Source organism: Rattus norvegicus, chromosome 2, assembly GCF_036323735.1.
Source record: "Rattus norvegicus strain BN/NHsdMcwi chromosome 2, GRCr8, whole genome shotgun sequence".
Lineage (NCBI taxonomy): Eukaryota > Metazoa > Chordata > Mammalia > Rodentia > Muridae > Rattus > Rattus norvegicus.
The window spans coordinates 188,564,133-188,592,078 of NC_086020.1; the positions used below are offsets into that span (position 1 = coordinate 188,564,133).

The 27,946-nt window shown below is 45.5% G+C and overlaps 1 protein-coding gene across 2 annotated transcripts; it reads left to right on the plus strand.

Moving 5' to 3' along the window:
* The first annotated feature begins 215 nt into the window (after positions 1–215).
* Hmgcs2 (3-hydroxy-3-methylglutaryl-CoA synthase 2) lies at positions 216–26,740 on the plus strand. Of its 2 annotated transcripts, none has more exons than XM_006233002.5 (10): positions 216–374; positions 12,368–12,822; positions 16,792–16,917; positions 17,634–17,798; positions 18,050–18,215; positions 19,728–19,898; positions 22,336–22,442; positions 23,312–23,437; positions 24,585–24,695; positions 26,327–26,737. In XM_006233002.5, exons 1-9 carry the CDS (start codon positions 271–273, stop codon positions 24,689–24,691), a joined length of 1,527 nt encoding a protein of 508 aa, XP_006233064.1. In that variant the 5' UTR covers positions 216–270; the 3' UTR covers positions 24,692–24,695; positions 26,327–26,737. The 2 variants fall into 2 exon arrangements, with proteins under 2 accessions (XP_006233064.1, NP_775117.2); NM_173094.2 differs by having other exon boundaries at positions 240–374; positions 24,585–24,699; positions 26,327–26,740.
* Positions 26,741–27,946: the final 1,206 nt, after the last annotated feature.

Genomic DNA, 27,946 nt, shown 5'->3' on the forward strand with positions numbered 1-27,946 from the left:
ATGGCTAGCCAAAAATAAGGCTAACAAGGAAGTCTCAGAGCCAGCCAGCTAGATACCAGCCAGGAACAGAGCAGCTATGTACATGTTAGACATGATGTTTTCCTTTGACTTGTTCTGAGACCTTTGGCCCAGTTTTTCTGAGGCAGGCAGAGGCCTCGCTAAGTGGAGGCGGGGCTTGCAGAGGCTGGAGTCTTATAAAGCCCAACCCACAGTCTCTGGGCATCTCTCCCGGGGGCTGTGGACTGCTGGCTTTCTGTTGATACCTTAGAGATGCAGCGGCTTTTGGCTCCAGCAAGGCGGGTCCTGCAAGTGAAGAGAGTGATGCAGGAATCTTCGCTCTCACCCGCTCACCTGCTCCCCGCAGCCCAGCAGAGGTGAGTTGCATAGATCACTCTGGGACAAGCACCCTGAGAACCAGTAAAAAGCAGTCAGTGGACCTGCTGGAGAACTCACTAGAAACTTAGTCAAAACCTGGCAGGGCTTGTGTTCACTTACAAACAAGTGAGCCTCGTTTCTAGACAGTGCCTGTCATCTGTTGAGCTGGAAGTGTCTAAGCCACAGGTTCTCAACCTTCCTATCGCTGCAACCCTTTAATACAGTCCTTCAAGCTGTGGTGACCCCAGCCATAATATTATTTTCATTGCTGCTTCATATTAGTTTTGTACTGTTATAAATCATAGTGTAAATATCTGATGTGCAAGATGTATTTTAATTGTTACAAATTGACCCAAAGGGGGCAGGACACACAGGTTGAGAACCATTTAAGCCTCTGGTGCACCTGGCTTAGGCAAAGCAGCATCCTTTCCTCGGCCAGCTACAGTCTGCAGCAGACCTCAGGATCCTGCAGCTGCAGCTGTAGTTTAACTGCCTGGTTTAGTTCGCTGTGGCATGATCTAGAATGGACCAAAGAGAAGAAGCTGTGTTTCTCTGTGTTTCGGTTTTCTGAGATGAAATATAAAAATTGTGTGTATGCTTCTCACTCTGTGTGTGTGTGTGTGTGTGTGTGTGTGTGTGTGTGTGTGTGTGTGTGTGTGCAGGAGTGGATACATGTACTTGTGAAAGAAAAACACGCATGCCTTCTTTCTCTGTAAACACCCTTCAGTCTGGTCCAAGTGACTGTGGTCGCCCAGAGTTGATGGGACACATCTGGGCTTCAAGCTTCAGGCTCCCAGCTTCCTGGGTATTATTTTTTCTCTTTTGCTCTCTGTCCAATGAGCTCAGAGTCCTGAGGCTTCCTTTCCACTTATACCCACGAATACTGAATTTTTAGGAAAACACTTTGCTATTGTTTCCTCCCTTGCCTGCTCTCCTGGAAGCCTGGGTATAGGTGTGTGTGTGTGGGGGGGAAGGGGCAGTGCCCTTTAACCTCCTGATTTTCTTCATAGCTCCACCGCCATCTCCTCTTTCCCACCCTTTACAAAACCACTGAATTTCATTTGAAGGTTCAGGCTTCGATTCTAGCTTGCTTCCTCTCTATTTATGAGGAAGCTGTGGACATGGTTTACTTATTTCATGGCTGGACAAGGGTGACCAGTCCCCAGTACCCCCCCCTTTTGAGACAGTTCCTTTATGTCTTGGCTGATCTAGAACTCATGATGTTGACCAGGTTGGCCTTGAACTCATAAAGATCCACCAGCCTCTGCCTCCAGAACTCTGGGAATAATCCTAGTAGAGGTATGTACCACCACGCCTGGCCCAAACCTTCCGATGCAACAGTAGGCCACTGCCCAAGAGGCAAGCCTCCATCCTCACAACTCGGACTTCTTTGGTTCATGCTCTTGAATTCTTGCTCACATTTCCTGTCTGGTGCCCTCAGGGTTAACCCCAGTGCTCGCTGCCTGAACTACTAAAGTTCCTTATAGGTCACCTGTGTTCTCAAGCAGTGGTTCTCAACCTTCCTGATGATGAGACCCTCAATGCAGTTCCTCATGGTGTGCTGACCCCCAACCATAACTTCATTGCTACTTGGTAACTGCAGTTTTTTTTTTACTGTTATGAACTATAACGTGAATATCTGATATACAACCCTCAAAGACATCAAGACCCACAGGTTGAGAACTGTTGCTTTAGGGTTCTACCTCTGTAATGCAATCCACATCTGCTTTCAGTCCACCCCAGACTCACCATCTGCTTCCCCGCCCTGATATTAAGTATCCAGGACTCAGTGTTTCTCACCTTAAATCTCCCTGCTCCCTGCACACTCTCCTCAGTGAAGGTTCCCTACCTTGCTCATGCATCCCCACCATGGCCACGGCCCCTTCACCCCCCTCCAGTCCTTCAGCAACAGAAAACTACTCATCTGTCAGTCAAGATTGATCTGGGGGTGGGGGTGGGGGTGGGGTGAGATGGCTCAGTGGTTAAGAGCACTGACTGCTCTTCCAAAGGTCCTGAGTTCAAATTGCAACAACCACATGGTGGCTCTCAGCCATCTGTAATGGGATCCGATGCCCTCTTCTGGTGTGTCTGAAGACAGCTACAGGGTACTTATATATAATAAATAAGTAAATCTTTAAAAAAAATTTGACCTCAGGGGCTGGCGAGATGGCTCATTGGGTAAAGGTGCTTGCTGCCAAGCCTGAGGACTTAAGTTCAACACCCAGAGTGTACACGGTAGAAGGAGAGAAATTTGTCTTCTAGTTGCTATGGCACATGTGCCTCTCAACAACATTTTTTTTTTTAAAAATGAAAACAAATAAAGAAGTCTGACCTTAAATTCAGCCTCTCCCATGAGGCCCTCCTTATCCATCCATCCCAGAGATTGTCTGCTTCCTTTGAACTCAATGATTTTGCCTGTCTCTCTTTCATGGTATAACCTCCTCCCTCACCAGTCTTTGTAGTTGGGGTATGTGTGTGCTCATTTCTTTCCTCACCCACTAAGGATGTTGACAGCCTTGCCTTCTTTTCTTTGAAACTCCTTCACACAACAACACCCTTCTCTGCTTGCTGCCCAGCACGGGGCTGTTAGCCTTGAACCCACAGGGAAGCAGGCAGGATGATATGAAGTGATTAAGGCCATGGTGCAGATTCTTGAGCTTCACAGCAAGAGCAGGGTTTAAATCAAATGCAGTGGTCACCGCTTAGAGGGAGCACAGGATGAGAAAGGCACTCTCAACAAGTGCCCAAGCACCATCCAAGCCTGAGTGCTTCTGGAAGCCTTTGTCTTTAAGGTACTTGTCTTTAAGGCTCTGAAACCCACACCCAGAAAATCTCTACCAAGACAATAAGGAGAGTTACAGGCTCTCGAACTTTCTCCCTGAATCTTGCCATTCTGTATGGGAAGACAGGGAGGAGTCAGTCCAGAAGAGGCAGGAAAATGAACCTGCAAGGGAAGTTGCCACGCTGGCACCTCCAACATGAGCTAACCATTAGCCCTTGGTCCCAGGGACTCTCCCCCATAAATATTTGAAAGGACAAACTCCACTTATTTGGAAGGCACCAAATAAATAAATTCCTGCCCTCTCTCATAGAGACAATGAGCCCAAATCGTTCTGCTTTGGTATCTGGGATAATAGGATTCACTCTTGTCTCCCAGGGCTCCTTAAAAGTGACTTTCCTGGTGAGAGAACTGGGGGCCCTAGAGATACAAATCAGGAGAAGCACTCAATACAAGCCACAGCCTCTGTGCTACAGAGAGGGCTTGGAAAGCCAGGAGTCCAAGGCACCAACTAGATGGAGTATTTCTAAAACAACAACTGCTGGGGAGTTCCTGAGTCATCTCTCCACCAGTGTTTATCGTGAGGAAAGATTCAGATGCCTGCCCATGGGCACCTCTAGGAGAGGGACTTGCAGCTAGGAGGTGAAAGTGCAGACCTTCACCAGAGGAGCTGAGAGTCTGAAGTGAAAGAAGGTGGAAAGAGAGAAATTCTCTTTTCTCTCCTCTACTGACCGCCATTTTCTGCATTGAGAACAGCACTTTCTGTCCTTTGTGCTCCTACAGGTTGGCCTGCTCCACTGCCTAAGGAGCTATAAAAGGCTTGTCGCTCTATTCTATGGTGAGGCCACCTTGCGTGAGGAGTGTCCGATGAATATTGAGAGTCTCAAATCAGAAGAAAGCAGGCAGACGGAAGACAGGGGAAAACCTCCTTCCAAAGGAGAAAAAGAACCTGGGCATGTTGGGTGCACGTTTGCAATCTCAGAAGATTGAGAGTTCAAGGCCAACTTAGGCTAACACAGTGAGCCTTTGTCTCGAAACAAGACAAATACAGCAATAAGTGGGGGAAAGATCGGTTTGTTCTTGTTTAGTATCAAGAAGGGAGAGGGGAAGATAATTAGAAGTCCACTGTAAAATGAGTCGAGGTTTCTAAATGTTCTGAGGGCTTGTAGAAAGAAAGAATTCAGAGACTAACAAAGGGATGGAGCAGGTAGCAGAGCTAGCCCGCAGAAGGGGCTTGCTCCATTCTGCAGGGAGTGTTCTATTTTGAAGGGACAGACACAGTAACTGTTATAGCGAGGGTGTGACATTTAAAAGCACATTTACGTCATGCAATGACCAGATCAGGGCAACTGGCTTATTTACCCTTACAGACCTTTACCATCTCTGTGGAGGGGAGGGGGCATTCAAAACCATCCCCGTTTGCTACTTTAAAATACTCAATTAATTGTTGTCGATCATAATGGTCCTGCTGTGTCACAAGGCATTGAAAGCTACTTTTCCTGGTTGTGGATGTGGGTCAGTGTGGTTGCCTCAAATGTCCTCAGTTTGTGTCCTACGTTCATCCATAGTGTGATGGAAACCAAGCCAAACCAAACCTTACTTCTCCCCTGCAGTTGTATTCCTACACACATCCTCTCTCCTCCCACACACATCCTCTCTCCATCTTTCCCCTTACTCCCTTTCAAGGCTCTTATATCACTATCGTCTACTGCTTTAAGATCTTAGCTACCACCCGTGAGCAAGAACGTGCAGTCTGTGTCTTCCTGTGCTCTAGCATATGTCTTATCCATGTTGCTACAATGATAAAATGTAATCTTCATGGCTAAATAATGTCCCATCGGGCACATATGTCACAGTTTGTCTACACACTGGTCGGCCAGTGAGCACAAAGGATTCTCTGTCACGGTTATTGTAAAGAATGCCACAGTAAGTACAAGATGTCTGATCAGGTTAGTTCCTTTGGGTGTGTATCCAGCACTGGGATTCATGAATCATATGGTAGTTCTGCTCTGGATTTTGCTGGTATTGCTGTACTGTTTCCATGTGCCTGTATCGATTCTCATCCCCATCATCTCTATGTGAAAGGTTTTCCTTCTACCATGTGTGTTACTGAGATCGACATGGGTTATCAGGGTTGGCAGCAAGAACGCAGGTCATCAGAGTAAAAGTGCCTTTCCCACTGAGCCTCTCTCCAGCCTTTAGCTTCCTTTCTTTGCAGCCTCCCTGCATTTGGCATTTATGTACTCATAAACCCATCCTTACTGTGGTGAAGCCGCTTCTCTTTTTTTTTTTTTTTTCTTTTTTTCGGAGCTGGGAACCGAACCCAGGGCCTTGCGTTTGCTAGGCAAGCGCTCTACCACTGAGCTAAATCCCCAGCCCGTGAAGCCGCTTCTCGTACCTCTGCTCTGCATCTCCCCACTGATGTGTGTCTTTCAGTGTTCTTAATTTGTTTGTCCTCTCCTGAAAAAAAATGCTGATTCAGGCATTGGCCTATTTTAAAGCAGAAATATTTGGACTTTTGTTGCTAAGTTGTTTCAGTCCCTGATATATTCTGAGAGTTGTGTCCTTCAAGTGAACAGACTGGGAATATTTTCTCTCACTGGAGGTTGCCACTTTATTCTTGCATCATTCCCGTTGCTGTTCAGAAGCATTTTTAGTTTTAAATAATCTTTGTTTTGGGGGTTCCTAAAAAGTGTTTGAAGGGCTAGTGATATGGGTCAGTGGGTAAAGGCGCTTGCCGCTAAGTCTCATGGCCTGAGTTCAATTCCCAGTACTCATATTTTGGAAAGAGGACAGACACCCACAGTTAACCTTTGATGTTCACACGCATGCTGTTGCATTCACATCATATATGTTTACATATTCACGCATATAAGGGGATATGTAAACAAATAAATAAACAGAAGTTAATATAAAAGAAGGGAATCCAACGTGGAGGATCATGAACTCCAGGTTGACCTAAGCTCCAAGTGAATTCCGATGCAGGCTACATAGTGAAATCACATCTCAATCAAATCAAAATAAGATGAATCTCTGCCAAAATCAACATGTGTCCTGCATATTTATCTTCTAGTAGAGTCATGATTATAAACCCTGCATTTGAGTACTTCACTATTTTGCCTTGATTTTTGTAGATTAAAAGAGGGAGTCCAGATTCTACTGTATGTGAATACCTAGTTCTCAGCACCACTCTTTGCAAAAGTTCGTTTCTTCAAAGGGTATTCTCGATCCCTTTGCAATGTATAAGTCAGCTCATAAGGATTTACAAGTAAGTTGACTGACTATGATAGTGCCAGTTTAATTCTGAGTTCTGTGTCCTGCTGTGTTGCTCTGTGTGTGTGCGTGCGTGTGTGTGTGTGGTGTGTGTGTGTGTGTTTGTGTGTGTATGTCTCTGTGTGTGTCTGTGTGTGCGTGTATGTGTGTGTGTCTGTGTGTGTATGTCTGTGTGTGTGTCTGTGTGTGTGCATGTGTGTGTGCGTGTGTGTGTATGTCTGTGTGTGTGCATGTGTGTGTATGTCTGTGTGTGTGTCTGTTTGTGTGTGTGCATGTGTGTGTATGTCTGTGTGTGTATGTCTGTGTGCGTGTGTGTGTGTATGTCTGTGTGTGTGTGCATGTGTGTGTTTGTCTGTGTGTGTATGTGTGTGTGTCTGTGTGTGTGTGCGTGTGTGTGTGGTGTGTGTGTGTCTGTGTGTGTATGTCTGTTTGTGTGCATGTGTGTGTGTGCGTGTGTATGTCTGTGTGTGTGTGCATGTGTGTGTTTGTCTGTGTGTGTATGTCTTTGTGCGTGTGTGTGTGTATGTATGTCTGTGCGCATGTGTGTGTGTGTGTGTGGTGTGTGTGCGTGTGTGTGCATGTGTGTGTGTGTATGTCTGTGTGTGTGCATGTGTGTGTATGTCTGTGTGTGTATGTCTGTGTGTGTGTACATGTGTGTGTTTGTCTGTGTGTGTATGTGTGTGTGTGTCTGTGTGTGTGTGTGCGTGTGTGTGTGTGGTGTGTGTCTGTGTGTATATGTCTGTTTGTGTGTGTGCATGTGTGTGTGTCTGTGTGTGTGTGCGTGTGTGTGCGTGTCTTCCTCCATCTCTCTCACCCTCTGTGTTGAGACAGAAGCTTTCATTGAACATGGAGCTTTCTGATTGGCTAGACTAGTGGGCAGCCAGCCCCAGTGCTGCTCCTTTATCCCACATACCAGGATGTTTCTTGATTAATTAAGCTAAAGGCCTATCAACTTGCTTTTCCGTTTCAAATATTACTTGTTTCATTGTTCCTTTCATTGTTTCATTCTCTACTCTGTTTATTTCTGCTCTGCTGCCTGTTCTTTCCTTCCCTCTGCACCTTTGACTTGGTTCTTTCCCAGGTCCTTGAGTTGCATCATTAAGTTGTTGACTCACAAGCTGTTGGATGTAGGCATGTTGCCGTAAGCTCCCTTCTAAGTGTCGTTTTTGCTATAGCTCATAGGTCTTGTATGTAACCATTTCATTGACATTAAGGTGGTTGTCCAGAAAAAGTAGCTGTTAGGTGGGAACGTGCTGACAACCTCTGTTCAACTCGCTCGGCCTATAGTGCAGATGAACTGTACTGTTCACTTGTTGACTTTGTCTCAACGATCTGTCTGTGGATGGAAGCGACGGTGGTGAAGTCCCCAGCTATTACTGTATTAGAATCCATTTTTCCAGCATATCTGTGGTCTTTCTTCACATAGTTCATGCTCCTATACTGAGTGTACATATGTAATTGTAATTATTTCCTCTTGTTGAATTGATCCATCTAGCATTGGACAACTTTCTACATCTCTTTCTACAGATTTTATTTATAGTAGTACAGATGCTCCTGCTTGCTTTGGGGCTCTACTTCTGTATCTTTTTCCATCACTGTTGGTGTATGTGTGTCTTCAGTGGTGAAGTGAGTTTATTGTAGAAAGTGTATCACCAGGACTTGGTTTTAGTGCATTCAGCTAATCTGTACCTTTTAACTGAGAGGTTGAAGTTGACTTTCTTTCTATTACATGCTTTGCTGGTCATTTATATGACCTGTGCTCCTTCTTCTTTTTGTTCATTGCTGTGATTTGGTGGTTTTCTATTCCGATAGGTTTCTCTTTCTCCTCTTCTGGACATCTGCTAGAGGTCTACTAAGTTCTACATTTCCAGATGTTTTTATAATGTAGTTATCTTCTGTCACCTCACTGTAGAATTCCTATACACATTTTCCAGATGTAATTTGTTGATGATAAATTCCTTGCTTTTTCTTATTTTGGAAAGACATTATTGGTTTGTCATCTCAGAAGGTAGCTTTGCTGGGTATAATATTTTCGGTTGGCAATTTTTTTCTTTCAGAACGTATACTATATCGCCCTGTTCTCTACTGTCCTATATGATTTCTGCTGGGAACTCTACCATTGGTCTAATGAAAAGTTCCTTATCTATAACTTGATATATTTCTTTTTTTTTCTTTTCTTTTTTTTCGGAGCTGGGGACCGAACCCAGGGCCTTGCGCTTGCTAGGCAAGCGCTCTACCACTGAGCTAACTCCCCAACCCCAACTTGATATATTTCTTTTGTTGGTTTTTTTTTTTTTGGAATTAATTTCTAGCTTGAACTTTTTCATTTATTATTTATTTGTTTATTTGTTTATTTATTTATTTATTTATTTATTGTGTGCATATATATGTGCATATTTACATATGTGTCTGTGCCACAGTGTGTGGGCAGAGGTCAGAGAACAGTGTGTAGGAGTTGTTTTTTTTTTCAGTATGTAGATCTTAGTTATTGAATTCATGCCAATGGGTTGAAAGCATGTATGCCTACTTTCTGAGCCATCTCACCAGGCCTGTCTTGTACTTTTAACAGGCTGTAGTATGTCAAGAGACTCTTTCTTGGTTGGATATAGAATTTGTTGAGGTTCTTGGGCATAGATATCTGTCACAAGAATTTTAAAGTTTTTGACTATGTTTTCTATGCTTTTCTCATCTGTTCTCCTGAAATACACATAGTGTGACACCTTAACTCAATTGTGCTTCTGAGTAAGTCTCATAGATTTTCTTCATGCACTTCCATTTTTTTGTTTTAACTTTTTTACATTGGGTTATTTTGAAAAAGCATGTCTTCTTTATGCCCAGACGCTATATTTTTGCCTACTCACAGCTATTTTTATGACATGTATTATGTCCTTTAACTTCAAAAATTTTGCTTATTTCTTTTAGGATCTCTTCTCTGCTCAATTTCTCATTCACATCATATGTTATTTCCTCATTTCATTGAACTGTCTGCTTGCAATTTTTTTTTATAATTTCAAACACTTCTTTAAAATAATTATTTTGAATTCTTTTTCAGGCTATTCACTGATTTCCTTTCCTTTGGTGTATGTGTTTGGGGTGGGGTGGGTCTGTTGCTAGAGCGTTTCTTTAGAGATGCCATATTAGCATGTTTTTCATGTATTTAATGACCCTACATTGACATGTGTGCATTTGGAGGGGGTCACTTTCTCTCTTCCAGTTTAATAGACTTTTCTTTTAATAGTTAAAGCCTTTCACAACATGATCTGTCACACACTATTGATTGGATAGACTGCATTGGGTTGGTGTTCTAGTGTGTAGTCTTTCTGTAGTTCTCTAGCTCTCATCAGTGTTGGTGATGTCTTAGTGGCTTAGAATATAGGAGTTGCAGGATTATACATGGCTTTTCATGTATCTCTCTTAGGCAAGGCAAAATTGCTAGCATTATGGGTACAGTGGTTTGAGGATGAATGTACTTATCAGTTTCTATAGATAATATGGGAACAAGGTCACCCATGGGCCAAGGTAGGCATGGCTCCTCAGTAGAGATGATGCTGTCTATATCTGAAGCTTGCATGGGGGCTGAGTGTAGGCAAGCATAGATGTGGTACCTACAATAGAGGGAAGGTCATGGATGACACTGTAGGCTCAAGAAGAAGCCGTTACTCTGCCTCTCAGAGACTTGGTTGAGTGACTTTCTGAGGTAAGCATATCAACTAATTCTGGAGGCTGCAGAAGGATGTCCAGGGCCACTTAGAGTTTCAGAGATGGCTTCTGTGGGCTAAGCTACTCAGGATAGAAGCCTTAGTGGGCAAGCTATGCAGGTATGGCTGCTTATTATCTGCTTTTCATGTTTCTTGGGATGTAGAAAATGGGTCTTCTTCAGATCAAATTGTTCAACATAACCCAGATGCTTTCTAGAGGTGTAAGAATGCAAGCAGAGACATCTATATATGCCACAGAAGTGGATTGGCTAAGCCGATAGAAGCAGTTACCTGGTTTCTTGCTTCATAGACCTTAAGATGGGCAGAGTCTCGAAATGGCCCTATGAAGCAGAGTAGAGTGAGAAAGGCACAGCATGGACTAAGCTCCTCTTTAGGGCAATCTGGTGGTGTAGTAAATAGGTAGTTACCCAAACTCAGGAGCTATGAAGGCTGTAGACACTCCATCAGCAAGCAGCATGGTATAAGAGAGGACTACTGGTTACCTTTTGCCTGCTGAGCAAACTCCTCTTGGTTCAGATGGTCTTGAGAAATAGGATGGCAGGAGGATAGATGCTAGTCCCTTCTTTCTAAAGTCATTACATGTTTCCATTCTTCAATATTTTTTCCACATCCCACTTTACTCCATGCAAACATGCTGGTGAAATAGCTATTGTTTTCCCTGTTACAGAGGAAAGAAAACCAGACACTGCTCATCGGCTATCTTCTGACATCACCTTCTCAGTAGAAATATTAATTTATTTAGTTTATGATAAACTATTTCTATTGTAACTTCTAGGGCCATCAATAAAAAGCAGAGAAGAAATATACATATATATATATAATATTTATTTAATTGAAAAGAATTCAGGAAAGAGGAAATAACATATGAGAGACCATATAAACAAGTAAAAAAATAAATGATGGATTTCATCGCAACTCTACCAGTAATTACAATAAATATAAACAGACTAAATACTCTAATTAAAATACCACTATTGTCAGGCTTTTAAATTTTTTTCAAAGACTTTAATATATAAAACTTATAAATGATAAATGTTGCCAGATGTGATAGTCCACACCTGCTGTCTCAGTGTTCTATTGCTGGGAAGAGGCACCATGACAGACTCTTAAAAGACAAAGCTTTAATTTGGACTGGATTACAGTTTTGGAGCTTTAGTCCATCATCATGGTGGTGATCGTGGCAGCACATAGGCAAACACAATGCTAGAGACGTAGCTGAGAGTTTTACACCTGGATCTGCAGGCATCAGGAAAAGAGAGACTGGGACTGCCTTGGGCTTTTGAAATCCCAAAGACCACCCCCAGTGGCATACTTCCTTCAACAAGGTCACACCTACTTCAACAAAGCCACACCTTCTAACCCCTCACAAGCAGTGCCACTCCTCGCAACCAAGTATTTAAATATATGAGTCTATGGTGGCCATTCTTATTCTGGTCCACCACCCCTGCAATCCCAATACTCAGGAGAGAAGTTAGGAGAACTCAGAATTCAAAGCTACCAGAGTAAAATAAGAGATCCTAACTAAAAAACAAATAAAAAAACAACAATAAAAGACACATAGGTAAACAAAAAATACCATAACAGAAGCAATATAGACAAGAAGTATTCATTTTAGTTCACAGTTCTAGAGTTCAGTTTACCGTGGTGGGGAGGTCAGGGTGACAGGAGCTTGAGGCGGTCAGGAGTCAGAGGACAATGAATAGTCATGGTCAGCTAGCTTCTTACTCTTTATACAGTGCAAGCCCAAGCCCAAGCCCAAGGAAAAGTACACCACCCCTCCAGGATAGTCCTCTGTATCTCAATTAAACCTTTCAAGATAATCCTTGCTAGGCCAGCATGCCCAGAAGCTAACCTAATCTCAAAGATCCCTCATACATGTGCGCAGGGGCTTGTCTCCCAGGTGATTCCAGACCCTAGCAAATTGACAATCAACACTAATATTACACTTGAAAGTCTAGTCAGACTACCATGCAAAGAGTGTACTATACAATATGTGTATAGCTATGTTGTTAGGAAAGGTACACTTTATGATGGGTAAAAGGGATAAAAAGGTCAATTCAACAGCTATAAGTACTAAATTTTTCCTCACTTGATTACATACCTTTACAGCATACTAAAACATAAACGTAATTGCCACATTATTATTATTTTGTTTTGATTTGTTTTTGAGGTAACTGTCAAAAGGCCATTAGTAGGTTTACAGCTGTTATTTTAACCACAGGTTTTCTACAATCCCTCCTGCTCCCCTGGCCAAAACTGATACATGGCCAAAAGATGTGGGCATCCTTGCCCTGGAGGTCTACTTTCCAGCCCAATATGTGGACCAAACTGACCTGGAGAAGTTCAACAATGTGGAAGCAGGGAAGTACACAGTGGGCTTGGGCCAGACCCGTATGGGCTTCTGTTCGGTCCAGGAGGACATCAACTCCCTGTGCCTCACAGTGGTGCAGAGGCTGATGGAACGCACAAAGCTGCCATGGGATGCCGTAGGCCGCCTGGAAGTGGGCACGGAAACCATCATTGACAAGTCCAAGGCTGTCAAGACAGTGCTCATGGAGCTCTTCCAGGATTCAGGCAACACTGACATCGAGGGCATAGATACCACCAACGCCTGCTATGGTGGCACTGCCTCCCTCTTCAACGCTGCCAACTGGATGGAGTCCAGCTACTGGGATGGTATGTTTCCAGGACATTACAGAAGTGTGATTCTTAGGGTAGAAGCTGAAGACTGTGCTTTGCTTCTCAGCAATTTATGCTGGGAAGAGAAAGGCAATTTATTCATACAGTTGCTCCTATAACCCAATAAAAACAGTGATAGTAGCCATGAAGATAGTCACAGCTTTATGCAGCCACTCGGGTAGCATGTTCATGTGGCTGTTCATTTATTCTGGACAATATCCTGTGGCGTGAGTTCTGTGTCTGACTGTAGATGAGGAGGTGAAATAGACAATGTCTTGCTGCTTTAGTTACTCATCTTGCAGCTGTGACAAAACCACTGGCAAGACCAACTTAAGGAAGGAAGGAAGGGTTCTTGTTGGCTCACGGTTTGAAGGTGCACAGTTCATCATGACTGCAGGAGCTAGAGACATCTAGTCACAGGGCATCCCCAGTCAGGAAGTAGTCTAGAACCCCAGCCTAGGGGATGATGTCATACACTTTTAGACTGTCTCTTCTACTTTAGTTAGCCTAAACAAGAAACTCCCCCATGACATGCTATGTTTGTTTCCATGGTGGTAATACATCCCATCAAGGTGACAAGAGTAAATACCATGGTGAGTGTAGAGGTAAATCTCCAAACAAAATCCAACATGTCTCTCTGTACTTAGTTCTCTTAATCACTGTCTTAGTTAGTGTCTTACTGCTGTGAACAGACACCATGACCAACATGAGTTTTATAAAGGACAACATTTAATTGGGGCTGGCTTGTAGGTTCAGAGGTTCAGTCCATTATCATCAAGGCCAGAGCATGGCAGCATCGCAGCATCCAGACAGACATGGTGCAGGAGGAGCTGAGTTCTACATCTTCACCTGAAGGAAGCCAGGAACAGACTGAGCATCCTCAGGCAGCTAGCAGGAGGGTCTCCAAGCCCACCCCCACAGTGACACACTTCCTCCCACAAGGCCACACCTTCTAATAATGCCACTTCCTGGGCCAAGCATATGCAAACCATCAAAATCACCTTCTGGGTCTCTGAGATCGAGACGTATGTTGACAAGTTTCTGTGGTAAGGGGTGGACACTGGTCAAAGTGGGCTGAGAGAAGCACAGGAGGGCACCATGAACTGATTATCTTCTTCTACAGTACCTGTTACTGAGACGTCGACTTTAACATATTAACATTGCTTTGTATCGTCCTTACATCCTTCCCCAGAGCTGCCCTGGAGGGATACCTCCTGTTCTGAGAGAAGGCAAAGTCCAAGAGAAAGGTGTGAGCATTAGATACCTAATCTCACTCGGTAATGCACCTGGCTTAGCCATTGTTCTATTGCTGTGAAGAGCGCACCAAGAGATCTCGGCAACTCTTACAAAGGAAAGCATTCAGTAGGGGATGGCTTACAGTTTCAGAGGTTTAGTCCAGTATCAGCATAGCAAGAAGCATGGTGCCATGCAGGTAGTTATGGTGCTGGAGAAGGAGCTGAGGGTTCTACATCCAGATCCATAGGCAGTAGGAAGAGAGCCATACTGGGGCTGGCTTGGACTTTTGAAGTCTCAAATCCCAGACCAGTGACACACTTCCTTCAACATGACCACATCTCCTAATCCTTTCAACTACTGCCTCCCTCAGGTGAGTAAGCATTCAAATACATGAGCCTCTGGGGGACATTCTCATTAACGTGCCACATTAATCTCCTGGAGCCTGAGTTCTTGTTTACTTTCAGACCTTGACTGTCTCTGTATTTACTGAGCTTGAAACTAGGCCAAAATAGCCTTAAAAACCACAGTGGATACCAATTACAAAATTAATTTTAAGGTTCTAGTGTTGGCCATGGATCTTAGGGGATATATAGTCTAATATTCTTTGCTTTAAGTAAGGAGACCAGGGCTGCAGAGATGGCTCAGTGGTTAAAGTCCTTGCAGAGCAAGCTTGGGGACTCGGGGATCCCAGAATCCAAGCTGAAGCTGGGTGGGTATGGAGACCCACCTGTAATCCCAGTGCTTGGGAAATGGAGACCAGGATCCTTTGGGACAGCTGATTAACTCATCTAACAAAGATGGTAAGCTTCAGGGTCAGTGAGAGACCTTGCCTTACTATGTAAGGTAGACAGTAATCTAGGAGGAGGCCAGCATCAAGCAATCGTAAGCCTCCACATGGAGGCAGAATGTGAACACCAGTACACATACATGCACTTCCACACATTCAAACATGTGTACACACATCAATGCATACACATGTGTGTGCACACACACACATACACACACGCACGGAGACGCGAGTGCACTTGCACACTGGCACAAAAGCAAGAGACTAAACAATAAAAAAAATGAAGGGGCTGGCAGGTCAACTCATACAGTAAAGGTACATGCTGCCAAGCCTGAGTTAGGACCCCAGAACTTCTGGGGTGGAAGGAGAGAACTGACTCTAACAAGCTATGCTCTTGATTTGCACAAGACATTCATACATGAAGAAAAATAGATCTTTGAAATACTTTATTTTGAAAATAACAATGTAAGGAGGGGGATCACTAGGAGTGTAGCTCCGTGGGAGAGTGCTTACCTCACAAGCTCAAGGACTTGGTTCATTTGCCAAAACACAGAGGAGAGGATCTCACCAATATCTGCTATAGGGTCCTGTGGTTAGGATTTGGTCAGAATAGGGTTTAAATTTAAAGTCCGTATCCAATAGATCGGTGGTGTCCAAACTTCCTGGTGCTGCAACACTTTAATATGGTGCCCCATGATGTGGTGACCCCCACCATAAAGTTGTTCTTGTTGCCACGTCATACATGTAATTTTGCTACTGTTACGAGCATAATGTAAATATATGCTGTGCAGGATATCTGTTTTGCAACCACCAGTCGTTTGATCCCCAAAGGGGTTGCAACCCTCGGCTGAGAACCACTGCAGTAGGTGAATGTTCTAGGTAAGCTGCTCAGAGGCAGCATCTTCAGCCACACATGTTGGCACAGCTGCCTACCTCTCTGGCACAGTGAGGGATTACTTGAGGATAATGAGTATTTAGTTTGTGTTTAAATGTCAATTTATTTCCCGATGCATTGTCCTTCTTTAGAAGATATTTGAAGATATAGGTGCTGTAGATTGGTTGGTGCAAACTTAAATCATTTCCACAAGTACCAGCTAACAAAGTTTTAAGTGACTTTAGAAAGGGAGTTTAGGCCAGCCCTGGCGGTACAAACCTGCTATCGTGTCACTTGCGGATGAAGGAGGATTTTGAGTTAGAAGCCAATCTGGGTTATGTAATGAGACTCTGTCTCAAAAACACTAAAACAGGCCTGGAGAATGACTTAGCAGTTAAGAGCACTTGTTCTTGCAGAGGACCCTGGTTCAGTTCCCAGTGCCCACATGGCGGCTCTCAACTGCCCATAACCCCAGTTCCAGAGGATTGAACCCCTTCTAATGATCTTTGTGGGGACCAGGTACATACATGGTGCCGATACATGCATGCAGTCAACACACTTATACATACAGACTAAAATAAATGAGTATAAAAAGTAAAATGTAAATCCTAAAATCAGAAACAAAGAAAGTTTTGAAAAGATAAGTAATCCTGGGGGTCGGCAATATGGCTTAGTGGGTAAAGGTGCTTGCCACCAAGCCTGATGATCTCAGCTCCATCACCAGAACCCATGTGGTAGACACCTGACTCCCACATGTGTTGCACAGTCTTGTGTATATGCAAACACACATGCGCTGATAAAAAACACATGAAAAAAATCAATGTAATTTATTCACATGATTCTGAGTGAATAGCTAGACTGTGGGAACTCCTAGCATTGAATTTATATTTCAAATACAAATGGATCATGGGTTTCACTAGAGTTTATGTGTAATTTTTTTTTATTTTATCTTATTTTTCAGTCTTGTTCCATCTAGTTCCGGTATGTAAAACTGTGCTCAGCACACAGTAGGCCCTCACTCTGGGTTTGGCAGTGAGGTCATGACTAATTGTCTTGTCTGTCTTGGCAGGTCGCTATGCCCTGGTGGTCTGTGGTGATATCGCAGTCTACCCAAGTGGTAACGCCCGCCCCACAGGTGGTGCCGGGGCTGTGGCAATGCTGATTGGGCCCAAGGCCCCGCTAGTCCTGGAACAAGGTTTGTAATAAACATTCCCAAGAGGCTGTGTGCTCTGCAGTCATGTCATAGATTCTGCTCCCAAACTGTCATGCGCACTACTCGGGGCTGGGGGATGGTGGTGCTTGCCTCTGAAAGTCTGGCTAGGGAGTAGCTGCCCAGGGGGAAGAGAGAAGCCAGGACTGGTGGTTTGATCATGCACTGGGATAATGGTGCATGGAATAGGTGTGGCAAATGCAGGTTAGAAACCCTAGGGAGTCCGGGCTGAGCTAACTGTGAAAGAAGAAACCCGGACATAAAGTGAAGCTTGGAGAATTCTAGTCTAGATTGTGAGAAGCCCACAAAGGTGTGGAGAGAGAAATATACATCTCACTTCTGTAAAACCAATACTCTGGGGCCAGTGGTGATGGTACTTGGGAGGCAGAGGCAGGTGGATCTCTGTGAGTTTGAGGCCAGACTGGTCTACAGGGTAAGTTCCAGGACAGCCAGGGCTACACAGAGAGACCCTGTCTCTGTGTAACAAAAATGAAAAACAAAACAATAGTAGAAAAATATTAACACCACTAATAAAATTAAATAAATAACTAATATTCCTCGACTCCTTTTGACTAGGGGAGGGTACTGAAAAGGCTCAGACTTGGGCGTAGGTGACAGAGCAGAACCAGGAATCTCCCCTCCATTCTGCCCGAGGCAGCCTAAGTGACACAGTGTCTGGAGCCTTCTGTGTGTCTTTCCAGGGCTGAGGGGAACCCACATGGAGAACGCCTATGACTTCTACAAACCAAACTTGGCCTCAGAGTATCCACTGGTGGATGGGAAGCTGTCTATCCAGTGCTACCTGCGGGCCTTGGACCGATGCTATGCAGCTTACCGCAGGAAAATCCAGAATCAGTGGAAGCAAGGTCTGCTGGGGCCGGGAGGGCAGGAAGTGGGGCTCTGTTCACATGGGCAGGAGTCTTCCTTTCCCTCTCCCTGTAGGGAACACTTAGTAATGCCTAAGCAATGAATGAGAGAATGTATAATGGGATGAATGAGGGAGCCCTGGGTGTGTGTGTGCTGGAGGCAGGAACTATCTCTCTGGGAAGCCAGCCCCTTGGCAGCCTTGAGTCTGGGAGGGTGGACCTCAGGTGTCACATTGTCTCTTCTTTTCTAGCTGGAAACAACCAGCCTTTCACCCTCGATGACGTGCAATATATGATCTTCCACACACCCTTTTGCAAGATGGTCCAGAAATCCCTAGCTCGGCTGATGTTCAATGACTTCCTGTCATCTAGCAGTGACAAGCAGAACAACTTATACAAGGGTCTAGAGGCCTTCAAGTGGGTCTTCTTTAAGAGGAAGGGGGCTTAGGTTGGTGGAGGGTGGGCCAGGGGAGGGCTGCCTCACACCTTGGATGTAGACTTCCCTGCTAGAAGCAGATGGCTAATCCCCGACACAGCAGAAAGGATGCTAAGCCATTCTTTCAACAGAGGGATGGGATGAGATGGGACGGCCAGACCTGCATGGGGCTCTCTGGGTACTAGGTGAGGAAAGGAAGGTAAAAAGGAAGAACAAACAGTATGCAGGGTGTGCGATACGATTTTGCTGGGGTCCTGCTCCAGCGGGTTCAAGGGTCCTGGGGACATAAACGTGGCGGTGGCGTAAATGAAGAAAATGATTTCCAGTTTGCTGTTAAGCAGATGGTCTGAACAGCTTAAACCTCTCTGTATTTCATTTCAAGGTCATAAAGCAAACAAGTTCAGTTTTATTTCCTCACACGTGTTCCATGAAGGTGGACAGTAATTCCCTGAATGTTTTCCATAAGGTTCTTTCTCATACACTTCATTTTCCCTAGGCAGATATTTAATCTTATGACTCATAATTAAACACATCTCTGTGACCACTGGGGTTTGCATGCTGGACCTCACACACCTAGCTGGTAGCCATCACACCAGATTTTACATTTTTTATCTGAATCTATTCTGTCCATGTTTCTGTCCTGTACAGCCATAGCTAAGATGAGGAGATTTAATCTGTTGGCATGAGAGCTGGCTGACTCTTGGCCGACCTCTTTTATTCTCTCAAGGGCTGGTACCTAGACGGTTGAGTTCCTTGGATTCTGAACTTACGTCTTCATAAGTTCAAGTTTAGGTGAATTCCTTAACATCCCTAATCTAGTCTTGCAAGAGCTGCTTTCTGAGTCAGAGTGAGCTATGTGCTTTTCTGAGACTAATTAGGTGCCTCCAGAAACTGTATAATATCTATTTTGTTCTTCTTAAAACTTGTTTTCTGGGTTTTTAATTGCTTCAGATATCATCTCAATTTCATCATGTATTCTCAGTAAATCCACCTGGGGATCATAAAGAGATTTTTATTATGCCATTGCCATATACATTACAGACAAAGTGAAAGAGAAGGCTGCCAAGAGCACACTTAGGATTGTCCTAGAGGAAAGAGATCTTCCCATGGCCAGTCCCAGGAAAACAGCCATGGCTGCAGATTCTGTCATGCAGGTCCTTGCTAGGTGTAAAGGGGGTTCTCCTTTGGGGCTTCCCACAAGGAAAGCCGTTCACAAAGCACACAAATGACGTTCCCTGCAGCAGAACCATGGTTCCACCGTGATTTGATTTTCAGTTTTCCAATGGACTGCGAAATGTAGCTAGATGCCACAACAGGAGTGTGTGTAAACACTTTCTCAGAATGACAGGACTGTCACTTTGAGCTCTTCAAGTGTTTGAGTATTGTAATTTTTAAAACCACACTGCAGAATGTTCTCTCCAGAAGCACTCTCCTGCCTCATCCCCAGCCTTCTCTTGTCAACTCTCATGTGAACACCTTGCTCTGCCTCACAGGGGTCTAAAGCTGGAAGAAACCTACACCAACAAGGATGTTGACAAGGCTCTGCTGAAGGCCTCCCTGGACATGTTCAACAAGAAAACCAAGGCCTCCCTTTACCTCTCCACAAACAATGGGAACATGTACACCTCGTCCCTCTACGGGTGCCTGGCCTCACTTCTCTCCCAGTGAGTACTGCCCTTGGCCTACCTGCTGTTCCCCATCATGAGCTGACAGGGCCAACCATGTTTGGCTCCTGTTATCATCTAAACCTTCGGTTTGTTGAGAGGTAGACTTTTACAGTAAAGGAAGAAAGGATTCATATGAATATTACAACTTGTTTCAGAGGTGGTTGGGGACAGGTTTGCTAGCTGGGTCAAGCTTCTCCAGTGTGAGTATATATGTTGGGAAAAGTGCAAGATCCACCCAGACAGAGAGAAAACAGAACTTGTGGGCATATTTTTATCTTGTCTATTTAACATCTCTATATTTAATACAGTGTGAGGGATTTTATGGGCTGGCTTTTGATCCTATAATGGGGTTCAACCTATTCACCACGTATCTTGAAAAATAACGTCCCAAACCTGTATGATCCTTACTTTCCTTGTCTTTAAAATATTTATATAACAATGTGTAACCCATCTTTTACTAATTTGTGGTTTCTTCTTTCTTCTACCTATCTTTTTTTCACGCTTTCAGTCCTTTAACACTAGACAGGAGAGGAAAACGGATAGAAAGGAAAGTGGGTGATGTCATTAGTAGACTACTCCCTGCTGATTAGGAACACAGAGTTTTCAGGGCAAGTTTGATCTCTGCTGTCAGGATATCTAACATCTTGTTTCTTCTTTGTGCATGTCTACTTAACAAACTAGGACCAACAGCAACTCACCAACAACCAACAGCTCACTCTGCCTTTTGTGGCCTTTGCATTCAATACCCTCTGAAAAGTCCCCAGAATTGCAAATGTTACACAGTCACAGAAAATGTTTGCCACTGGCAAAATCACGCACTTGCTAGAGCAAATTACAGTCAGCTGCTGCGGACAGTCTGAAGCAGCCCCATGTCCCACACCTGGGATTAAAATGAAAACATATTCTTATATTCCTGTGATAGTTTAAGAAATAAAAATGCCAAAAATGTCACTACAACAATATCTGCTTTTCTACAGTTTTTTTTAAACTTGGTAATTTCATGTAGTATAAAGTATGTCTACCCTCTATCACCCATTGCAGCGCCTCCTGGACCACCATTTAGCTACCTCTTCTTCTTTTTTAAATAGCCCATGAGTTCAATTAGTACTTCCTATGGCACAAGAGTATAGGGACATCCACTGGAGCAGAGCATCCTACCAGGGGCCATACCCCTGAAGAAGTAGTCAGTTGACTCCCTTCCCTCTTTAGCCATCAACTACAAACAGCTTCCACTTAAGGGTGAGTCATCAGAAGCTTTTTCTCTACCCATGCAGGAAGGTTGATTGGCTTGACCTTATGCGGGGAACCATGCTGCTGGGAGTTCATGAGTGCAAAGACCCTGCCCTGTCCAGGAGACACTGTTTTCTGTCCACCTGGTTTCTGTCTCACAATCACTCTTCCCTCTCGTCTGTGATGTTCCCTGAACCTTGGGTGGGGGTGTGTGACATAGATGTAGTCTCATCTGTGCAATAGTGACACAAATGATATTGGAGTGACCACATCTTTCTAATTGGATTAAGGCCAGATCTGTAGAAGGGAACTAATGCCTGGCATTGTAAACCCGCCCAAGGACACATGGGTAGGTCATGGGCCCTAGAGGAGAAACTACTGTCACCTTGCTAAACAAACACAGCATCAAACTGCCCTCCAAACATATAAACATCTTTATACTCATAGGTTAGTACAGCTCACCCCTGATCAGAGAAGCTTTCCCCCCAAGTGGATAGTGATCAAAGCAGTGATTAACCACTGGTCAGAATACAGAGAATAATTGGCTATGGAATGTTTTCATGAAAATTGCCTTACAAATTATAGTGCTCAGAACATGCTCAGCTGCTCTCTATTAATGGTTACTGATTTTCCCATGTTGTGGTGTTTATAAGGAAATACTAATATTATATAGAAAAGACACTTATAGGTGGACTTGATCAAATTACTGGTGGGGGATGCTCGGAAACTTGTGTCATAGGTACAGATGTCAGGCAAATGCCTGCAATCCCAGAACTGTGGTGGCTGAGGTAGAGGGACAGCAGAATTCAAGGCCATCCCGAGCTACCTGGGTACATCACATACACATGCACATGCGCACACTCATTCACACACATGCGCACACACAAAAGCTGAACCACTGTGGCTAACTTGGGAGCCCTGAGGGTGAGTCCGCTGGCTTCGCCTCCTGACTACACCTGAAAGCATCTTCCCTCACAGTTCTGCCTTCATGTTTTGGGCTGCGTTTGGTCTCCTTTTGGCAAAACTTCTTACTTCTGGTCCCTTGTCTGGATTCCACCTATCTTTGAATTCTATCAAAGTGAAGAGTGCATGAGGCACATTTCTAGTTACATAAGGTGGGAAGGGGTGAGATTAGACTAACACATAGGAGATTTATCGGAAATACAGAATGTGATGCTGATGTGGCTTTTTCCCTCACCGGCAGCCACTCTGCCCAAGAATTGGCCGGCTCCAGGATTGGAGCATTCTCCTACGGCTCAGGCTTAGCAGCAAGTTTCTTCTCATTTCGAGTGTCCAAGGACGCTTCCCCAGGTGAGTGTCATCTCATATCAGCTACTCCTGAACAAGGGGCATTAAGCTAAAGAAGCCACCTTGGGCTTCATCTCGGCTGAGGTAGCTGTCTTGACAGAGCTAGGTAGTGATTAAGAGCAAAGAAAACTCCTGCATTATGGGGCCTGTACTGTGGAACCAGGAGAAGCTGGTCCCAAGCAGGCGTGGGATCAAATCCAACCCCAGAAATCTTGTTTCAAGAGCATAAGGGACTACTCCTTCCCTCTCCTGGGCCTGCATGCTCCTGCATGTCCCAAAGCATATAGTCCCCAGTGCCCCACCAGAGGAGATCAGCTGGGTTAAACTTCCCTTTTCCTTATAAGGTTATGTCCAGCAAGCACCTGGAATTCCTCTTCAGGCAAATAAGGCATCCCTAGTGCCTTAGCCCTGGCCACTGTTATACCCCTTTTTGTCCCCTCCCCAAACCTCTATACACTCCTCAAAGGTTTAAATTGCCTGTCTCTTAAAACACCTGTGGCCTGAAGTTACCCACTGCCTTCCTGCCTCCCACTTCCTCCTCTCAGGATCTACTGGTCATAGGGAAGGGTGAGGAAAAGTGGGAACCCAAGTGGCACTGCCTAAGGTCATGCATGTGAGTACATCCCCAGCTGTAGCAGAGGTAGATGCAAGGAAATCAGTTAGACAAGGCAAGAGGTAATAGTTTGGTTCAGCTACCTAGAGAGAAGTGGGTGCATCTGAGATATCCAGTATCTGTTGACTGTGTAATGACTACTGTGACCAAGACTACGTATCGAAGTACTGTGTGGGGTCAGCCTCCAGACCCTGACTGCCTATTAGCACCAGTGATAATGACCGCAGGAAGGCTTAACACTCTTGCTTTTGCTTCCCAGGTTCCCCTCTGGAGAAGCTGGTGTCTAGTGTGTCAGATCTGCCCAAACGTCTAGACTCCCGGAGACGCATGTCCCCTGAGGAATTCACAGAAATAATGAATCAGAGAGAGCAATTTTACCACAAGGGTAAGAAGGGGACAAGAAGAAAGAAGAAAGCAATTTACCTTGGATTCCATGCCTGTACCTTGGAGCCAGGGATTCATCAGATATTGAGACTATAATGGGCCAAGGTCACAATTTTTACGAGATGATTGAGAGAAGTGCTTATGAGACAAGAGCTTGACCAACTGAGCCATCTCCACAGTCCCTCATATAGTACAAGTTCTAACAGCTAGGCAGGCCTAAGTACCAGACCCAAGATGGTCCTTCTTCTATACAGTGTATTACAGGTGATTTACAGCCCCAGGCTGTTGTGGTAAATATTAAATCTGGTGGCCCTTTTAACCTGTGCTAGCACCGGCACGGCACCTGTAGGGCCATGTGGCATTGCCAGGTATCTTTATCTTAGCGACTCCATGCTGCCCCCAAGTACTCTCTGACCCAGGTGGTCCGAGGGCCGTTCCCACATAGCACTTTGCCACATTGGTTTCTAGAGTCAGTTCCGGCACTGGTGAGCCATATGGAATAACCATAATTTATCTCTGATTAGTATCTCTCATGGTGGCTCTCTGCTAGCTGTGAACTCTCTGGTTCCAGCTACCCGGTAAAATCAGGGCTCTAGAAGTCCAGCATGGAGTGGCCTATCGCAGCTCCCTGACACAGACTCTGCCAACACTCCCAACACCCACCCCCTGGCGTTAAAGTATAAACTCCCAACTGCCCGGTGAAATCAAAACTCAATAAACTAACTCAACAATCAGATTTATATGTTAAATTTTCAATCCACAATACATCCACACAATAAACTCACAACCAATTGATAAAGATATAAACCGCCCACCTAGATAAGATAAATTGACCTATAGAAATCCATCCCTTAAGAAATATTCATAACAACCTGTATCTATGTAGAGATACATGGCCTCTCCCTCATTTATGTCTGCCTTTCTCCCTCTCCTTCTAAAACCCCTGTTCCCGCCTCCCTTCCTTCTCGTCCAGTGACAGACCTCATTTTATCCTGTGTCTGTCTTTACCTGCATAACGACATCAACCTACACCAGGCAGGGCAGCAGGAGTCCTCCTCTTGAGTCTGTAGGCATTCTTATTACCGAGTTCTTCAGTGCACACCCATGCCACCCTTAGTAACCCCTGCTTCTCTTCCTTTGTCCCACAGTGAACTTCTCTCCCCCTGGTGACACAAGCAACCTCTTCCCAGGCACTTGGTACCTTGAACGAGTGGATGAGATGCACCGCAGAAAATATGCCCGGCGTCCCGTCTAAGGAGGCCAGTGAGTTTACAGGGTCGGGTTAGGGTACAAAGGCCTGGGGTCTTCCTCTGGGGGCGGGGCAGATGTGGTTCTGAGTCTGTAGTCATGTCAGATGAGACCATAGCTTAGAACATGCTCATGGGGGAGTTACAAACTATGAGCTCCAGAACAGGAATGGGAGGGCTTTTCTGTCTTAGAGATCTGGACTGTAAGAGTTAGACTTCTTCGTGTATTGAGTCTCCTGGAAGCTTGAGGGACGCTAAAGCTGAACCCACAGGAGGAAGCGGAGCGGCAGAAACTGTGGCACATTGATCCAAACACAATGAGCTTGGTGACAAAGATCGGTAGCTGGAGTGCCCTGTACTCGGGAGCTGGAAGGCAGTTCCTAAGGCGCTGGGTGGTTTGAGTGCCTGCGCTGGAGGGAACTGTACGGTGGGCAGTGGCCAGGTGACAATTCTCATGTCACAAAATTCCCCTCGGGGAGAGGCAGTTAAGCTTGGGAAATTAGTCAGGATGAGGGTAGGGAGAGAAGAAGAGGGTTTGGAGGGAGGAGACATGGAAGGATTCCTTACGACACGTCTTTAAGGAAAATCAAGGGCTGACGAGTGTGAGCCTGTAGTTTCTGAGTGTGGGTGTCTGCTGTGGCACGTCTGTCCCATAGATAAGCACACTGGAAGTGCAGGGAGCAATTTCAGTCCCCAAAGCCCACAGAGTCCCCATGCTTTTGTAGTCAGTGAATGAGGAAGGACAAAAAGGTATAGCTGTGGCAGGGCACAGACAGGAAGGAAAGATGTCCACCAAGGACAGGCACAGGCAGAATAGCCAGGGCACTCACTAACCACTGTCCCCGACCAATGGGACAGCCTCAGCCACCTGGGCCTCTTTGTGAGTCTGCTCAAGTGCTGGAGACAAGATGTTAGGGATGAGGCAGAGCCAAGGATGTGGTACGAGGGCGGGAAGGTCCGGGTCAGAGGAGACTTGCTGGAAATATGGTTCTTAGGGGTAGGTTAGGGGCAAAGAAGGGGACTTTAAGTCCATTGAGTCACAGGATGCAGAGAGATGATAGGTTGGGTGATGGCTCACACCTGTGTACACAATACTTAGAAAGCTGAGGCAGGAGAATCACATTTGAGGCCAGCCTGGGTTATATAGTGAGTTCTAGACTAGCCCGGAGTACAGAGACAAAAGCAAAGCAAACGAAAAAACAGACAAGAGAGAAAATAGATGTTTGAAAGACAGATTTCCAGTTCCAGCCCTGTCTTTCCTGAGATCCCGACAGCATCATGCCACGAACAGGGAACAGGGCTCTGAGCTGTTCTCACTGAACCTAGAGCACCAAGGCTGAAGGTGACAAGCAGTGCTAAGGCTGATAATACAGTAGTCTATGGAGCTACTGCTTCAGCCAGCCCGCCTGCTCTCTGAGCACCAGCAGAGCCTGGGACAGGGTCCTGCCCATCTTGGCTCCTTTAACACTGGGTGATTGGCTCCCCTGGCATGGAAATTCAGAGCCAGGAAGGCAGTGAGGGTACCAAAGTCTCATAGAACTGGGGGGCTGTTAAGCATAGCTATGTCTCTGGCAAGGAGTAAGACCTGGGGGCTGGGGAGCCCAGGGCAAGGGATGATTGAAATCTGTTTCTCCTCTCTACAGATCCATACAACCATTCCCCGGGGAAAGAATGTGAGCAGAGCCGTTACCCAAACGGCTTCCACTTAAAATTCCACCCACAGCAGTGAACGGTGAATAGACACAGCGACCCCATAGGATCTGCTCTGCGGTGAAGGGCCTCCCTCTGTGGATCCTGGGTGACCCTCCCTGAAGCAGTGAGCACCACAGGTTCTGCTGTGGACCAGAGCCCCCCTGTGGAGAGGGAGAAAGAAAGGGGAGCCGCTGACCTGCAGGGATACAGACCTTCCCCACAGCCTGGCAGCCGCCCGTTTGTTGCAGCTTATTATCAGACTGTGGGCTATCATAGTTCATGCTCGTTTCTTAAAGTTTCCCGAGAATTTCTAAAATTTTGTATCTAAACTTTTAATATGGCGATTAAAAGGAGAGAAGGAATGACTTGTATTTTCTAGAAGGCAAGACCTACTCAGAGGGCCGGGCCCTCACCTCACCCCTTAATTCTCCACAGTTCCGACCAGTTCTGCCAAGCGATGTGGCAGATACAAGGCGAATGATGACAGTGACACAGAGCACCCCACTGCTTACTTCTCTGTCCTACAGAAACCGTATCCGGGCAGGGCCAGCAGGGGCTTAGAAGATCAACGCCCCCTTGACATAGGTGGCCAGTGTTACCTAGACTAAATGTAAAGTAAAATCCATAAGGTTGGCCAGACACGACCATGCACAACTGATCTCGGCACTGGGGAGCTGAGGCAGGGCTGAGTTCAAGGCCAGCCTGGGTTAGGCAAGGAGACCTTACCACAATAAAAGGCGGTGGTGGTGGCACTTGCACACCTTTAATCCTGGCACTTGGGAGGCAGAGCCAAGCAGATGGGTGCCCGTGCATTTGTGGCCAGTCTGGTCTACAGAACAAGTTCCAGGACAACCAAGACTATAAAGGGAAACTGCCTCAAAAACCACAAACGATAACTACCAGCCACAAACCCAAAAGGATGAGGCAGAAGTGGATTACTCTCTACTTCAGGGAGAGAGAACACAGATTTTCTGGGACCCTCATAAAACAGCAGTGGGCTAGGATCGTGTCCATTGAGCACAGGACAAGGGGAGGAAAGAGGGCAGGGGAGGGATAGGAAGGATGAGGGGTTCTAGTCCTTCATTGTCTTCTAGGAAAAGCTTTGGGGAGAGGCTCTGTTGAACCTTCAGGGAAGCCAGGTAGCTGAGGAACCCCAGAGACACACATGAAACGAGGTGACGGCCATATCACACCACCATCAGTAAACCCGGCAAGGCCCAGGCTGAGCACCAGCACGCACACAAGGCCGTTGTTGATCTTTCCAGAATCTCTTGCAGGACCATGCTCCCTTCTTAGGTCACTGCAGTGGTGTAGCTGCATGGAGGAGAAGCCAATGTCCCCCTGGTTCAAGACAGGGACACAGAACCCATTAAGAGCTCTCTGCAGGGTCTTGAAAGGACCTCCCTTTCCTTGTGTCCCATTGTTGGACCCTGGCCTTCCTCTACCAGGAGTCATATGGATACAACTAGGGGTGATCTCAAAATAACGCTGTGGGGCTGGGAAGATGGCTCAGTGAGCTAAGGCACCTGCTACTAATCTTGACAACCTGAGTTCCGTCCCTGGGACCTACG

Excerpts from the sequence above, each read along its gene's own strand:
- Hmgcs2 (XM_006233002.5), top strand. The coding sequence starts at position 271 with ATGCAGCGGCTTTTGGCTCCAGCAAGGCGGGTCCTGCAAGTGAAGAGA. Across the intron at positions 19,899-22,335 it reads CTGGCCTCACTTCTCTCCCA|CCACTCTGCCCAAGAATTGG; the intron begins GTGAGTACTGCC and ends CCTCACCGGCAG. Across the intron at positions 23,438-24,584 it reads AGAGCAATTTTACCACAAGG|TGAACTTCTCTCCCCCTGGT; the intron begins GTAAGAAGGGGA and ends TTTGTCCCACAG.